The sequence below is a fragment of the Oryza sativa genome, chromosome 8, assembly GCF_034140825.1.
Source record: "Oryza sativa Japonica Group chromosome 8, ASM3414082v1".
Classification (NCBI taxonomy): Eukaryota; Viridiplantae; Streptophyta; class Magnoliopsida; order Poales; family Poaceae; genus Oryza; species Oryza sativa.
This window is the reverse complement of record NC_089042.1, coordinates 27,206,425-27,223,220: the sequence shown is the minus strand read 5'-3', so window position 1 is coordinate 27,223,220 and position 16,796 is coordinate 27,206,425. Positions and strand designations below refer to the sequence as shown.

Below are 16,796 nucleotides of genomic sequence, written 5' to 3'. Positions count from 1 at the left end.
TACTCGATCGGCTGTAGATATTAACGATATATAATCCTTCTCTCAATGCATATTTTGATTAAGTGATTGGGATAGATCGAGCATCATGTCGAGACAGTATAAATCACATAGATCCAAAGATACAATAAGATGACGATTATATGAACGTTTATAACATAGCTGATCAAATAGATCTAGCATGTATCGGCTAATACTCCGATACCACTCTATATTAAGATATTAAAACAGACGAACATATTAAGCAAAGGCCTAATATACTCTAATGCAATAAGATCTTGATATAAAGGGTATATTTAGCATAACAATCAAGCATATAAGATATGAAATAGCTAAATCAGGTAAGATCGGCTGAAACCCCGACGATATCTCTTTCAGTTATCATAAAACATGCTAGATATTATAGTTATAAATATTACTTAATAGATCGAACTCAACCGATGCAGCATTAAGCATAAAAATAAATACAAGATCTAGGCAAGGTGATGAAAACCTCTAAGAGATGGTAGATATGCGATACAATCTAGATTAATAACAAGATTTAACTTTATCGGCTGCTCTCTAGCAGTAAAAACCAGCCGATTGTGAGTTAAATAACACAATCAACAAAGATTATGAAGCATATATGATAACTCGATGAATTAAATAAACAAGATTAGAGTATCATAAAGATGGAAGCACTAATCCCGAGAATGTAAACCGCCATGACAAGTTTACCTCTAGTTGAAGATCGGAATCGATGCAGCTCAACTCGAAAGTAAGAACTCGTCGAAACAAACGAAAGTGAAAAAGGGTGGCGATGCGTCGAGAGTGTTATTGAACCGTTATTTCTAGATCACACGGGTTCGGGTCATATTTATACCCGAGATACATGATAGGTCCTTGCCGGACACAACTCTTATATCTAACAAACTCTAAGATACACATAAGTCTTTACGGTAGACTTTTACCTAAACATATCTCTAAGGAAATTACATAAAATATAAAAGATACAATTGCCTATCTGAGAGCTTATCTCCATCGTGGCAATCCTTGTGAAGCACATTGACCGATTCCAGAAACAGTTTTATAACCATCTCAAAAGAATCGGCTGCATCGGCTGTATCGGCCGTATTGGCTGTCCCCTGTCCGACCCATCTCAGCCGATGCAGACTCCAGCCAATGCCTTCGCAGCCGATGCACACTCTGTTCTTCGAACGCAATCCTTTGCTAAATCCACTTTGATTCCAGTACCAAACCTGATTTATATCTTACCAAATTTGGTCGTTAACAGAGGGACGGTTGGGCGCGGAGCGAGGGGAGTGTCGGTGAGGCGATGGCGACCAAGGGACAGAGGTCGATGGGGTTGCTGACGGTGAGGGAGGCGACGATGGGCACCAATAAGAACGCCATGGGGAGCTTCGTGCTACACAACGACATGTGGGAGCTCAGGTCTGGCACTAACCCCGGTGCCATGCTATGGTCCATGAAGAGGAAGACGGACGAGGAGAAGAAGAAGAGGGATTTGGGGTGGTGCTGGCGCGGATGAAGAAAGGGGGATTTAGGGTGGCGTTGGTGCGAGTGGTGGCGGAGGACGAGGAGGCAACGCTTCAACTAGCGGCGGCGGTGGCGACAAAGTAGACGGCTGCATGCTTCCTCCTTCAATTTCTCCGTCGCTCGATGTTGTGACCGACGATCCTCCGCTGCCTTCGCCCCCACGCCCGTCTCCGCCGCCGACGCTCCGGCCCTTGCCCGCCTGCTGCCCGTCGCCGCTCCAACGCCCGTTCCCCACGAACAACCGAAGGGTAAGAGATAAGGGGAAGAGAGAGTAAGGAGGAACAAGGAAAGGGAGGATGTCCTGTGGGTCCCACAATATATTTTGTGAATGACAAATGGGTCCCACATATTTTTTTGTTATTGTTTATTCTAATGCCATATAAGCGCCACGTCAACGCCACGTGGGATGAAGGCCAGGTCAATAAAGCCACATAGGCGCCACGTAGACCAAAACCACATAGAGATAAAGTTTGCACCGGTTTTGATAGTTGGATGAGTCAATATACTCGGTTTTATGGTTGGAGGTCATAAATCATACTTGGATCATAATTGAGGGAGTCAAAGTATACTTTTTCCTCATAGATTCACCAGGCGAAGTCATGGGCCAGATCACAGATAAGTCTAAATCGAATGAATCACTTAAGAGTGAGATAATTTCATTAAATATAGTAGGATAAAAACTGTACATTGTGAAAATACAAAACAAAAAGGAGATGTAAGATATAATTTGTGCCAGGCGTTTCGCTCCTGCTAGAGCCCAAGTCTTGGCTCTTCCTTGATTTTAGCTTCGAGGGAAATTGTTGAGAGCCCTTTTATGGTGGAAGACTGTGTTCGGACCTCCAGGTTCCCAACTCCTCTCACTCGTTTTTCGCGCGCACGCTTTTCAAACTACTAAACGGTGCGTTTTTTTAAAAAAAATGTTTCTATATAAAAGTTGCTTAAAAAATCAAATTAATCCATTTTTGAAAAAATAAATAGCTAATACTTAAGTAATCACGCGCTAATGGACCGCTCTGTTTTTCGTGCGCTGAGTTACCAACTTCCTCTAGCGAACACATCGGAAGGAGCAAGGTTCTAAACTCCTCTCCTAGGTTCCTCATGGTGGGTTTCCAGCTATATCCACCAACCGTGGATTGATGTCGGTTGGTCCCAATTGGTCGGGTTGATGTGCACTCTATACTCCTTTAAAAGCCTCAAGTTATAGTGGTAAGTCACCTTGATATTGCTTTTATAAATTGTTCCCTAATATTTTTTAATATTATGAAATAGTACAACATTTAGTTTGAACAAGTGAATAACAGATACTAATCAAATAAACAACCAAGTGATACTAAGATATTTGATTAAAAATTATAAAATATATTTGATAAAAAATATTTTGTTATGGTATATTATAATATTTTTTCTCTTTTGCCCATGGTAAAGCAAGCGTATAGTTTAACATGAATTATGCAATCAACTTTTTTTTTTGCCAAGATTAATGTTCGTTCAAATTACTTATTTTAGTTCATTTTTTTGCCCGGATTAATCAACTCGATTTCTGTCCAAGTTCGTCTCTATTGACCCATGGTGATCATCGTGGAGATCAGAGTTCATGCTGGGATTTGTTAGTCAGTGACACAAAAAAATTCTTCAGTTTGTTAGTCAGTGACACAAAAATTCTTCAGTTTCCCACTCTACTGAGCAAGTGTAGACGCATGCAGAGAGTTTTTCAGCCTGTGCTGCTTCCCGGAACCCCAGCAACCATGAATTTCAAAGTCCAATCCACGGCCAAGGACAGCAGCCTGTCGCCATTCCCATTCGGATATACGGAACCCACAGAATTCAACAACGAACTCCTACTTCATTGACCATAACAGAATGAAGAATATATTACTCGCCTTTTGACCTGTCCAACACAGTTGATGTCATGTGCTAACAGTGTGCTAGTTCGTTCGTTTCTTTCAAAAAGGAAGCTCACTTGAACCTTGCTGGTACAGATTACAGAATGATTAGCAGATAACCACAGTACGGCAAACATGAGGTATTTTTTAGTCTGATACAATCTTTCGTAGAACCGATTCAGACATGCTCTGAGTTTGATATTTTTTGTATTATCTCTTGCATGACAAAAACATTGATAAATGTCCAAGTGATTACACAATCACATGGAATTTTTTTTAAAGAAAAACAAGAATTCAGCATGCGTTTTCCAAGTCCAATATCTTGACTTCCCACAGGTGACAGGTTTGCTCCCAAATCTGCACTGGGTCAATGTTTTCTCCCCACAAGTTTGCTCTTTCCAAATCCATGGCTCCACACAATCTCTCCACCAACTCATTTCGATATTTTTCTACTGAACACATGCGTCAACTGCTCCAGCCAACACGCAATCAAAATGCTTACAAATCAAACCGCCTCTCGAACTATATATAGAGCAGAGCACCAACCAAAAGACCAAAGTGTTTCAGAGAAAATTTCAGACTTCAGTTTGGTGTTAAGCTCTCTTTGTCTCGGCCTCTGAATCTCTCTGAACTTTCTGATGTGTTCGTGGAGGAGACGAGTTCTTGCCGTGTTCGTCGTCGTCATCGTGGTGATCATGGCGGTCGCCGCTTCCCGTGCTGACGCGGCGAGGCCGGCGCCGGAGGAGGCGGAGGAGCGGCTGGTGGACTGCGGCGAGGGGGGATACGAGTCGATGGTGTACCCGGCGATGGTGGAGAAGGCCAAGGAGACGGTGGAGCTGCTGCTGGCGAGGTTGCCGGCCGGACCGAGCCCCAAGGGACCCGGTCACTGAAGATCATAGTGATTACATGTTCTTTTTTTTTTTCACTTTTGTTCATAGTTTGATTTCTCAAAACAGAGAAACAAAAGATATTCTTTTTTACCTGTATATGATATCAGTAGGAATACTGGATGTAATTAGACAGTGAATTTACTGATTGCTACGAAGGTTAGGATTCTTTGATATGGCTGCTGTCATTGTAGTCATGTGTTGTGTGTTCTTGCCCATTCGGGAGAATCGGAATCACCAACGAAAACTTTAGCTCTGTTTCATGCCTCGAACATATCGAAATATCGAGGGAGTGAAAGTCTAGAATTAAATCATTCAATTGGGGCTAGAGGTTTGAACAATGATCAAAAGAGGGGAAAAAAAGGAAGACAGGTGACAAAAAAAAATTTAAAAAATGCCCCCACGCAGGATCGAACTACGGACCTTCAGTTTACAAGACTGACGCTCTACCACTGAGCTATAAGGGCGCTTCTTGTTGAATGATTGTGTATTTCTAATTTATACTTATTTTATATTTGTGTCGACAAGATGCACAATTTGTTGAATAGAATCTCTCCGTAGCTTGAATGCATAAAGGTTTTCTTCTAAAAGATAAAATGAATTGCATAGATGTACAGTCAGGTATGATCATGTGGCTTTTCTGCTGCATTTTTTCTTGAAACTTCGTTTATGGGTACGGATCTAATCTTCGCATATGCGGTAGATGAGCAACGCGGTTATGAGTTTGCTTATCCAATGGTGTTTTGATTATCTCTCTCTCCAGATCAATATCCAAACGACTTAACCTGACACGGACTCGGAGTCGGACTCCGAGTCTGATTTCCACACGAGTTCGTGCCCTGATAAATTCAGATTCTGGCGCTGATGAGACCTCAAGCAATTCGGAAGCTAGCGCATCGTCGCCATCGATCAGAGGGCATTGCCGCCATAGCCACCTTCGCTTCTTCGTCACCGGCGGCCATGGCGTCCCTGTACGCTCCGCGGCTGACGAGGTGGCGCGTCGCGACGTCCGGCGGCGGCGTCGTGCGCGACTGCGTGGAGTACGACGGGAAGCCGCTCTTCTTCCGGCGCGAGGACTGCCGCCGCCTCGTCCCCGACGACGAGGAGGACGCGCGCGAGTGCCTGGAGATCGCCGGCGAGGTGTTCCCGCTGATGGAGGACAGGATGGTGCCGGCGGCGGTCCACGGCGGCGGCGGCGTCCGCGAGGCGGTGCGGTGCGTGGAGTACGTCGACGACGACGACGGGGCCGTGCTGCTGCTCACGGTGACGGCGACGGAGGGGAAGGAGAAGGAGGTGGCGGTGGTCGACGGCGGCGAGGTGCGGGTGGTCGACGGCGGCGGCTTCTACGACCCCGACTCCGGCACGGTGGAGCACGTGGTGGACGTGGAGGGCGCACGTGAGGCGTACGTGCTGCTCGTCTCCGTTCGCGAGGAGCTCAACCGCATCGTCCGCGTCAAGAGGCTCAACTGATCATTATTCTACTAAATCCCTAGGAAATTTGATTTGTATTTGATAGATTCTTATTGTTTGTGGGGAAGTTTGTAACAAGTTTTGTGCATCGAAACCCTCTGTCACTCTGGGTTCTGATTTGAAGAATGATGGTTCTAATTAACTTCGAATCATACTGAAATCGTCACAGTTCTAGTTAGTACATACCATGCTAAAAGGACATGTAGTCTAGTGGTTGCAGTGTCCTGAGTAGCACCCAAGATTCTAAGTTCAAATATGCATAGGAGCGAATTTCAGATTGGGTTATTTGAGAACTAGTTTTCTCTTCGATAGACTAAGTTTATATTAAAAAAAGGCTAAAAAAGCTACATATATCCGGTTAGATATAGACGCCGGGTAAAAATACCTTCTCTAAAAAAATGCTGCTGTTACATGCTTGTTTTACCATAGAGACATGAAGAAATTATGAATTCATATTATTTGATAGAACCCCACGAATTCACAGTGCTTGTACGACTTTTATATATTACAAATAATTTAAGAATGCATATACTCAAAAGCTTTGGAATTTTGTTACATGTATCCGTAATCAAAAGACACCAACTTAATTACTCTGCCACTGTCAATGCTCGTCCCGCGCGCGGCGGCTCAGCGGCTTCCAGCTCCTGCAGCTGGCTCGCCTGCTGCGCGTGCCGGTAGATCGCCGGCGGCGGCGGCCCGGTGGTGCCGCCGGCGCCCCACATCTCGATGTCGTCGTCGGTGGTCGTCGGGCTGTGGTGGTGGTGGTGGTGCGCCGCCGCTCCGGCGACGTTGTGGACGAGGCAGCGCGCCACGGCGCAGATGAGCAGCCTCGCCGCAACGACGACGGCGACGACGATGAGCACCGCCAGGAAGTAGTCCAGCGCCGACCGGTGCACGCGCTGGCATTCGGCGACGCTGATGCAAACCATTGCTCGCTTGCTTGCTGCTTATGCTGTTGTGCATGCAAGAACAAGAAGTATGTGTGCGAGAAGTTGCAGGGACAGTGAGTGAACTAGTAGCTGATGATATATTTTTGGGGGCGTGATGAAAAGCTGGAGAAGATTTGGATTCGTTGCTTGGGTTGGCAAGAGGATAGAGAGATGTTTGAACCTGTACCTTCCTTGGGGCTTTTGGGATCTAGTCGCATTTCAGACAGCGATTGATCAATGGCTTTTCAGAATGTCTTTCTGGGAATGGATCAGCCACAACTTTTAAACATTTAGTACGGGAGATCGACGGAGAAGCTATGATTTTCTTCATCGATTACCAACTTAATTACATGCAGTTACAACATGTGAGTTTTATTCCCAGTCTTCTTCATGCAACAGAATACAGCTGAATTTTGTAAAATCCAGCTATGCGAAGCCGCCATTACTGTAGTTTGGATGTGAATTTTCATCCCTCAAGGGGACATCCTCTCGTTGCTTCGTAATTTGCTTGTCATCTAAATAGTTATAAAAAAATAAAAAAAATATTAATATAGATTAATATGAAATATATCTCTCCATAAATATACAAGACCAAATTCAACTTCCATAAGTTGTAAAAAAAAGAACAAATTAAACTGAAAATAGTTCTCATACATTCACAGTTATATTTGTTATTATAACTTAACATTATTTGTGAAGTGATATATTTCATACTAATTTATCTTGTAAAATTTTTTAAAATTTTCATAACTATTTAGGTGATATACATAAAAACATTTTCCATGTAGTTTGTCCAATGTAAGAAATTTACCATGAAGCTCAAAACCAGTAAACAGGTGTAGTTTGATCCAAACTCCATCACCACTGTAACGTACGATCATTCGATCAAATGGATGATTAGATGCAGGTGGAGATCGATCAGCTAGCGATCTACGGACTGGAGGAGGAGGCGAGAGCTTCACCTCCGGTCTCCTCCTCCTCTTCTCCGACCTGATGGGAAGCGACGGATTCAGATGCCGCGTCCTCCTCCTTCCCGTCTTGAATCCGCTGCGGAACGACGATCCGCTGCCTCTTCTCCTTCCTCTCACCGCGGCAGGTGGTGATGGAGGACGCCGTGTCCTCCTCGTCGTCGTCGTCCTCGTCTCCGGCGGCGTGGCGCTTAGGAGGGCGGTTGAGGGGGAGGGGGTAGCCGGGGGGGAGGAAGCCGGAGAAGGCCCCGGACATGAAGTCGGCCGGCGAGGGTGAAGCCGCCGCCGCCGCGGGCCTCCGTCCTGAGCGTGACGCGCTCGTAGAGGTCGGCCCTGGCGCGCGCCACCTCCTCGGCGTCCGTGCTCTCCCTCACCACCTTGGATAGCCTGCGCTCCTTCTCCTCCGCCTCCCGCCGCGCGAACACGTTCCGGTGGTACTCCATCCGCTCCGTCAAAGTTTCCCTCGTCGCCCACTCGTCTATCGGCGGCGGCGGCACCCAGATCCACCGTAGATACTCGCGCTGCCCCATCAGCGGCACGAACGTCCGCTCCATCTCAAGATTGATCCCTCTCTCTTTCGCCTTAGATTATTGGATTGGATTCTGAAGATTTTTCTCGCGATCACAAGTTTGTAATAACTGACTTGCTAATCTGATGACTCGAGGCTGACTCAACGACTCCGTCCGATTCCGATATACACCAATCCTTTCAGGCCGCCCGCTCCAGTTTTTGGATCGAAATTGTGCTTGCAGTGACAATATTCATATTACTAGCAAACGAGATGTGATTTTCCTCGAGGAACAATATTTTTCATACGTACGTATCCACCATTCATTTACACAGGCAAAACTGCCTCGACCTACAAAATGTTTTTTTTTTTTTTGGAAACCGATCGATCGTCCTACAAAATGTCAAAACTTCCAAAGAGGACGTACCAACAGTTCCAATCTACCCATCTCATTCCTTGGGCGTTCAAATAGTCTTCTGCAAATGCAAATCCAGCGGTATGTGAGGGCGCCATCGTTGAAGTTTGTCGAATGGAAGAAAGCGTCATGGAGCTCAATGAATCCCACTAAAACAAGCTGCACATCTGAAGCACCACATATGCCTTTGGCAGGAAATGTCAAGAACTTGATCCAGTTCCCATCACTTTGTGGTAAACTTCGATTGGGCGGTCAAAACCAGTAACAGCGCCCTCCAGTTTGTCCGTAACCACCTCTACCGACCTGAATCCGATCTGCAAGGAACAATGCATGGTGAGGCAAAAATTCTGTTGCTGGGGCCAAGAACTGAACATAGAATTCGTGGCTGACATTAGAACATACCTTGTCTAGAAGTATCTCCCGGAATTTATCTGGATGTATTAGGATGGTATTGAAGTTCTCTTTGGCAACCTGAAAGATGTAACACAAAAAAGAGTGAGGTATTGCAACTTTGCACGATAAAAAAAAAACTGCGGTCATGGAAGAATCAAATGTTTAATGAGGACTAAGATTTCTGCCAGTATGTTCATTCTAGTAATCTTAAGATTGAAATAACAGGGGGTTAAGAAAGCAGGTCCAGTAAGAGTGAGGCCCCAACATACTGACGATAAAGCCAAGCAAGCAGCTAAAACCACAACCGCAACTGTAGCTTTTACACAAGCAAGGGGCTGAAAGTAAAATAACTCTAGCCTTCAACAACTGACATAGAAACACAATAAGCATTTCAAACTTCAACGCGATCCAGAAAATAATCAACTGGGTGTCAGAGATCAGTATGGCATTGGGGAAAATGATACCTCTGAAACCAATCTGTTTCTCCTATATGAGGTCCAAGGTTGAGGCTCCATAATAAAAACTCCACCCTGAAAAACAAGAGAATCCAGTGGGAAAATAGTTTATTATTTTTTTTCATCTTATCATTGACATCTACTTTACCAAAGCACAGGAAACATAAAGACAGATAGATACCGGTCTTAGAAGTCTCCAGATCTTCACAAATAAAGTAATTATGCCATCGTCACCCCAGTTCAGGTGGATCCATTTGGTCACACTCAAACTGCATGAGAATAAAAGCATATAAAAACGCATGTGTCAATATGACATCCAATGTGGGTAATGATGGCAATTTTCACAAATATGTTGCAATATAAAAACGACAAAGTGACTATTATTAATGACAGCAGAAAATCTATGAGATCTATATTATAATTTGTAACTTACCAAACAATTGTATCATACTGTTCTGAACTTGTACACATGCTGTCCACAAAATTCTCGCGACGAAAAGAAACAACTTTAAAAATATCATGATGACTGCCATTAGAAATATCCCCATTTGATATCTCAGGTGCCACTTTTTCCGGACAGCTTTCAGACGGTGAATCTGATGACTTGTGAGCCTTGGTGTTTTCTACAACCACCTTATCCAGTCGAGACATCCTTCTTAAATTCCAGTTGGCAGTTTCGATCAAACCTAACAGGACAAGATCAGGATCAGTATAGCAAGAAAATAGCTTTACAAAATTTATAACAATATGTTTGCCTAGGAAAGACATGAAACATTAGTTAACAAACCTGAATCAATATCAACTCCAAGAATGCTTTGGCATTTAAATTTCGCAGCTGCACAAGGTTCACAAATAAAATGAGAAACCATACTAGTAATAAAATTTAACTAACACAGACATACAAAGTATCTTACAGTAACACATATGAATAGATAAAAGAATATATACTGCAAATAGTTTAAATTTTAAATACCGTCTCTGTTAACATTGATACAGAATTCCCAATTCTATTTATAAGAGGTACAACAACGTAACTGTACAACCATACAATTATGAATTAGATATATCATTTTTGTTCAAATGGACAAGACAGATCATCAACCAAACAAAATAGTACTAAATATTGCACAAAGATGATTTACCTAGACCAATCGTTACCAAACCCTGGTTGCATCCAATATCAAGACAATCCTTGCTTTCAAACCACTCTCTCTTAAATATTTTAAGACGAGGGTCTTCATCAACATTACGGTCAATCTGTAGAACATTAGAAGAAAGGATGTATAAGCTAATAGAGAGACATCAGAAGAGAGAATTTATCAGATGAGAACAAGATAAGGATTGCAGTATCCGGCGAAAACAAGATAAGGATTGCAGTATCCGGCCATCGAATGGGATTTATATTGTACTAAGAGAAGTACCACATGCAGCGCTGCAAGTAGAATGTGAAATAAACCCTTCCCCCCTCCTTGTCTGAAGAAATCTACAGTACACTTTGGCATTGGCAAATCTTAAGGAAACAACAAGATCTAACTAGGCTCCCTGATACTTCACTCCTTCCTTCGCCACCAGGTGTACTTATGATATGCAGGGTATGGGGGCACTTCCTCGACCTACTTATGTTATGACTAAATAATCAGTCAAAGTAAATTAGACGATTTTGCTTTCCTGAAATAGTGAAATTTGTTGTTCACTTGGATACCCGACACAATCATTCTGATAAACAACAAAATGCTGAACTAAGGAAACGGAATAGAAACAGAAATTTGATTATCTACATTCTACATGCCCCCAATAAAAGAACCTAAACTGGTCTACTGCAAACCACAACAAATTAAATCAGAAATGACACCACTGTAACTAAGGTACATTCTAAGCGAGAGCTTCGACTGATATCCATTCAGCGTTCCAATCCAAACCCATGAACCATCCCAATCCCACGAGCACCGCGACCACCATCGAGGCATTCCATCGAACAGTTGGTGCGCTCATACACACAGCAACGATCTGCGCGCCCGCAAGAGAAGCGACAGGGGGAGGGGTGGGTGTTCACTCACCCGGTAGCCGTAGTAGTTCCTGTAGTTCCCGTAGACGAATACCTCCTTCCTCTTCCGCTTCTGCCCCTGACCCCCGTCGCCGCGGCCGCCGCCGCCTCCTCCTCCCCCACGCCAGTTGCTCTGTTTCCTCTTCGCCTCTCCTTTAGCCCCCTTGGCCGCGGACGGCGCGTCCTCCGGCGCGGTGGTGGTGGCCATGCTCGGAGAAGAGACGCCTCTCTCGCCGCCGCCGCCGCGGCGCGGTTCGTGCTGGAGCTGAAACGAGAGGGGAACAGCGCGGGACAAAGCGGCGAGAAGGAGACGAAACCCTCGCCGCCGACTTAAGAAGAAGAAGAAGTTCAGAGATAGCCCTTCCAAAATAGAGGTCCAGTTAGGCCCATCAATATTTGGGCCTATCGATGTTTGGGCCGTAACCTCTCATGCATGTGCAATTTGATGATTAAAGGATTTGCACAATGTACATTGTATAAACAGAGATATGCTTTGCATTGTTTAAGATGAAGGAAGATTTAGTTGTGAATTACTCGTGTTCTGATTTTTTTTCTTTGGTTGATTTTTTTTTTCTCCAATCCAACGCAAGCTAAATTTTTTTTACTCATGCTCTGCCCCTCGCGCCGGCGGCCGGCCTGCCCGCCTTCCCGAGTCCCGACGGCGCCGCGACGGCCCACTGCCCCTCGCGCCGGCGGCCGGCCTGCCCGCCTTCCCGAGTCTCGACGGCGCCGCGACGGCGCAGCGGCGCTCTGCCCCTCGCGCCGGCGGCCGGCCTGCCCGCCTTCCCGAGTCCCGACTCGCGCCGTCGCGGTCGCACCGCCTCCGGCCTCCCCGACGCGCATCGGCGCGCGCGCCCTGCCTCGGCGCCCGCCGCCTGGCCGGCATCCCGCATCCGGCGGCCCTCCCCCTCCGGTGAGCACTGCGCCACTGCTTCTCCGGCAGTCCGGCTCTCCTCTCCCTCAGTCCCTCTACTCTCCCCCTTGCAGTAGTCAGCAGGCAGTACTACCTCCTTCAATAATCAAGTTCTTTATATCCATGATTAGCCAATTGGGGATATAGTAATTTGTATAGATTACCACAAAATTGTGCGCCACAATGAACCTCATATGACTTTTTTGCATGGTGTGATGGTTGTTAGGAGATTGAGGAATGAAGAAGTCAAGCAGTGTATTTCTTTTTCAGAAGCATGAAGCAAAAAAAGTTGATGAAGGGGCAATTTACATTGTCATTTAGGTAAATTTTAAACTTATTTATTATTTTCTACTTGTATTGAACTATTTAGAGTTATATACCCGTATCGTTTTACAGATTTTATATCGAATCATGATGTATTGCATTTAGATTTTTTTCGCTAGGCCTACCCTAGGTTCAAATCCTGGGTCCGCCACTGCCTAAATTACCCAAGGACGCGGTAAGGAAATTATTGGACTCAGCTATTGGGCTTCTTCATGAGCCTGTAAAACATTAGTACAAGTCGCCACAGAAATATCCGATTGTTAGGGAGTTCGGAGAAGAAAACACCGAACCCCAAACGATCACAGAGCAGACTGCATGTCATGCTTTCTTCTGTTCAGTCATCACATTGATCAGTATTTCTCTCTTCCCTAATCACTCAATGACGACATGCTATGTCTGAATTCCTTTTTGTGGAGTTCCCTTCTGAGTTCTGAATGTATTCCCTCGTTGATTGAATCGAGTCAGATTTTAGTTTTTTTTTCCTTCTTCTTTCAGTGCCGGATAGTCTTCAGTGCAAGGAATTAATTAAGAGCAGACAATAGAAAATTCAGCGAGAGTGTTCACCATTAGCCGACCCTCCTCCAATGCCTCTCCGCTGTGCAAACGCCTGCAAGGATCAGTGTGTTGGATGCCTGTACTGTATGCTGTTCGATTATCCCGTTTGCATGTTGCGCCTTCTTCTGGTAGGCGAGGCCATCAGCTGAATCAAACATCACTATTGGAGCAATCAAACATCACCATTGGAGGCTGGAGCTATAGTTTAGTTTCCTGTTTGTAAAGAAAAAGTGAAGAATGTTCGTGACTGCCGGGGGTCGGAGAATAAAACTCCGAACCCCACCGGTGACCGAGCTGATTGCATGTCGTGCCTTCTTGTATTCTTCAGAAAAGCCAAACGACCAGCTGATCAACTATCAGATCAGACTTTTTGTAATTAAGTAATTTATTTCTCTTGTGAATGTGTTCTCTACGATTTATTTTCGAAGAGAACTCTAAAGAAATGCAGGGAGTTCCTTTTTTTCATTATAGAATAACAGTCACTAGTACGTAACCTTCCATCTCTAACGGCCTCTAACATGCTTAGAATTAGCGGACTGTCATAAGAAAGTCATCTCAATCGGGCCGAAAAAGCGCCCGATTGAGATAACGCAGGTCCGTCACGGATGACACATATCATCCGTGATGGACACCAACTTGGGGCCCGATTGAGATATGGAATGTTATCTCAATCGGGTCTAAACTACGGCTCGTCACTGATATGTGTCATTCGTGACGGGCCTGAGTTTTATTTCCATCTAACATGTTTGTGCGATCATATCTCAACAACTAGGTGAGAGATATGTGAATTTTATGAACAATATTACTATCACTTTGTCGGATGAAAAAATGACCAAAATAAAAGTTATAGATCTTGATGAGTTATACAACTTTGTTGTTAATGACTTTTTCAGTTGAAATCATTTAGAATTTGAAATTGTTGTTTGAAGTTGTTATATTTTTAAATTCAAATTCAAACTATTCAAAAAATATTATATAGAAAAATGACCAAAATAAAAGCTGTAAATGTTGATAAGTTATACAACTCTATTGTTGATGACCTTTCCATTTGAAATCATTTAGTATTTGAAAATATTGTTTGAAGTTGTCATATTTTCAAATTCAAATTCAAACTGTTCAAAAAATGTTATATAGAAAAATGACCAAAATAAAAGTTATAGATCTTGATGAGTTATACAACTTTGTTGTTGACAATATTTCCATTTGAAATCATTTACTACCCGAAAAATTATTTGAATTTCTTATATTTTAAAATTCAAATTTTATATAGTTCAATCAAACCCGGATGAAGAAATGACCAAAATAAAATTGGTAGATCTCAATGAGTTGTACAACTTTGTTTTTGTTTTTGACAGCTTTTTCGTATGAGTTCATTTAGTATCATAAAATTCAATTCGAAATTTATTTTTGCCTAGAAGTCTTATTTGTCTCCTCATCATGTTAATACTTGCTAAATATATATTAACTCAGTTTTGCTGGTGAAATATGTGAATGGATGTGAAATATATGATCAAAATGGATGTTATGTGAATGTGGTTGTGTTAAATATATCGATGGTTGTGTATGTAAATGAATATACAACTTCTTCTTAGGAAGCTGATCTCCAAAGAACTCTGAGGTTAAGCGAGCCAAGGGTGGAGCAATTTCGGAATGGGTGATCGACCGGATGCACACGAGTGAGGATAAAGTACGCAGAAAAGACTGGCCCGCGGGCGTGGCTAGCAAGCTATAATTTAGGCCCGTTAGAGATGAGAGTCATCCGTGACGGGCTATAGTGTTGGCCTGTTAGAGATGAGAGTCATCCGTGACGGGCTATAGTGTTGGCCCGATTGAGATGTGTGTCATCCGTGACTTAGGCCTATTAGAGATGAGAGTCATCCGTGACGGGCTATAGTGTTGGCCCGATTGAGATGTGTGTCATCCGTGACGGCCGGAGAAATTTTCTCACATCAGTAACCTTTGCTCAGTGACGGGGTCCTGTCTGAAAGATATGAGGCTTTAGGCTCGTTAGAGATAACTGATCCCGTTCTAGTAAGTTAATCCAATTTACAAAAGGAAACCATGTCTTAAAACCTTACAAATGTTCAATTAATTTGGAAGAAATCCAGCGAAAACCTCCACGGAGCAAATAATGCAATAGTCCCAAGCTTAATTTGGAAGAAATCCAGCGAAAACCTCCACGGAGCAAATAACGCAATTGTCCCAAGCGGCATACCCACCACAACTGACGACAACCGACACAAGTCACCGTTGCTAAGATTAAAGCCAAAGACCAAGCAGCTCCAACTTCCTAGGGTTATCCTCAACCCCCACGATCAACAATGCTGACAAAAGGGATATCAGCGATTAATCAAAGTGGAACATGACCTTCTAAACAGAGCCTCAAATAAGGACATAACGTCGAGGACGTTGTCATTGCCTCCTGGAACTCTAGGACTAGGTTTTCATATAAAAGCAAGAGAGAGAATTCAGCACGACAACGCCTCCAACGAGGAAAGCGGCACCCATAGTTGTTGCCATCACCGGTACCTACCAAAACTAGGGCAAGGCTTCCGTCTAGTCACTTCCTATCAATCACACCCTCCTCAAGTGTTTCTTCTATGTGGCTAGAATAGGAGGATTTAAGCAAGAAATGGCAGTGCAACTATGCAAGCAGGCAACACCATCCTACACCAAGTAAAAATAAGGGAAAACCTAGCCTATAGTGAAAGAGAGAACTCATTGTCCTCTACGCATCCTTTGCCGCCGCGCACCCGGATCTAGCCAGAGCCGATCGGTGCCTCTCCGTGCCCTGGCAACTCATGCTTGCACCACTCGTGTGATCGTGGCGTTGCTACTATGTGCGGCCTTAGGCCTTGCGCCCTTCAACTACCTGAACCCATGCAATCACGCCTGCCTAACCTCCACGCTCCACACCGACTAGCCACCTCGCGGTTGTGCCGTCTCTCTCCACATATTCATACCTCCTTGTTACAGGCCATCGCCCCTTCCGTACTACGCTGATCGGGTCAAGAAACAACAGATCCAACCGGAGGGACATTGGATCTAGTTGTCTTTGTGCACTAGCCGGCCTTAGCACGAGCACCTTATCAAGTATATGACTAATAGCCACCTTTTCCTCGTCCAACTCCCCTGCACACCATTTTGCCTCCTTGGCCGCTTAAGTAGTGACCTTCTCCATGAGTCACGAGAGCCTTATGACGTAGTATGATGAAGGAGGAAAAAAGGACGCCTCGCCACTACCATTGTCCTTGGCTCCTTGAAGCCAAATGGGCTCCAGCTGGACTGCTCTAGCAGTAGCGATGGGGAAGAAAGAAAGATCGAGGTTGCGACACTAGGTGGTCCCATGGGAGTGACGCACGGGCTTTTATTTGTTTCTATATATTTGAGTTCACTATAAAACACTAAAAGATTACACCATATATAGATTTACAAAGGACTTTTGCTCTAAGCGACTTTAGATACCTTTATTTATATAGAAGAAAACAAAGTTCTTGTTGAGAAGTATGCGAGTGATAC

The 16,796-nt window shown here is 44.2% G+C and overlaps 1 protein-coding gene, 1 long non-coding RNA gene and 1 other non-coding gene across 4 annotated transcripts; 1 reads left to right on the top strand and 2 right to left on the bottom strand.

Annotated features, from left to right (window-relative positions):
* Positions 1-4,698: 4,698 nt before the first annotated feature.
* Positions 4,699-4,770, bottom strand: TRNAT-UGU (transfer RNA threonine (anticodon UGU)). The gene has a single exon. It is a non-coding gene; the product is annotated as a tRNA-Thr (tRNA).
* Positions 4,771-6,932: 2,162 nt separating this feature from the next.
* Positions 6,933-11,786, bottom strand: LOC4346188 (probable RNA methyltransferase At5g51130). 2 transcript variants are annotated; one of them, XR_001547975.3, is made up of 9 exons: positions 11,499-11,786; positions 10,584-10,698; positions 10,229-10,276; positions 9,875-10,127; positions 9,623-9,710; positions 9,451-9,516; positions 8,996-9,064; positions 8,606-8,907; positions 6,933-7,217 (listed from the first exon to the last, which is right to left on the bottom strand). XR_001547975.3 is itself a non-coding variant. In XM_015793018.3 (8 exons), exons 1-8 carry the CDS (start codon positions 11,691-11,693, stop codon positions 8,794-8,796), a joined length of 948 nt encoding a protein of 315 aa, XP_015648504.1. In that variant the 5' UTR covers positions 11,694-11,786; the 3' UTR covers positions 8,458-8,793. The 2 variants fall into 2 exon arrangements, 1 of the variants encoding a protein (XP_015648504.1); XM_015793018.3 differs by lacking the exon at positions 6,933-7,217 and having other exon boundaries at positions 8,458-8,907.
* A 281-nt stretch (positions 11,787-12,067) lies between these two features.
* Positions 12,068-13,742, top strand: LOC107281864 (uncharacterized). Its single transcript, XR_001548070.3, has 3 exons — positions 12,068-12,398; positions 12,625-12,719; positions 13,218-13,742. It is a non-coding gene; the product is annotated as an uncharacterized lncRNA (long non-coding RNA).
* Positions 13,743-16,796: the final 3,054 nt, after the last annotated feature.

What these genes read in the sequence shown, in the direction of transcription:
- LOC4346188 (XM_015793018.3), bottom strand. Translation starts at nt 11,693, where the DNA reads ATGGCCACCACCACCGCGCCGGAGGACGCGCCGTCCGCGGCCAAGGGG. An exon ending in TTTGGTAACGATTGGTCTAG is followed by an intron (nt 10,277 to 10,583) that starts GTAAATCATCTT and finishes AACCTTGTGCAG; the next exon opens with CTGCGAAATTTAAATGCCAA. An exon ending in TGGAGTTGATATTGATTCAG is followed by an intron (nt 10,128 to 10,228) that starts GTTTGTTAACTA and finishes TTGTCCTGTTAG; the next exon opens with GTTTGATCGAAACTGCCAAC.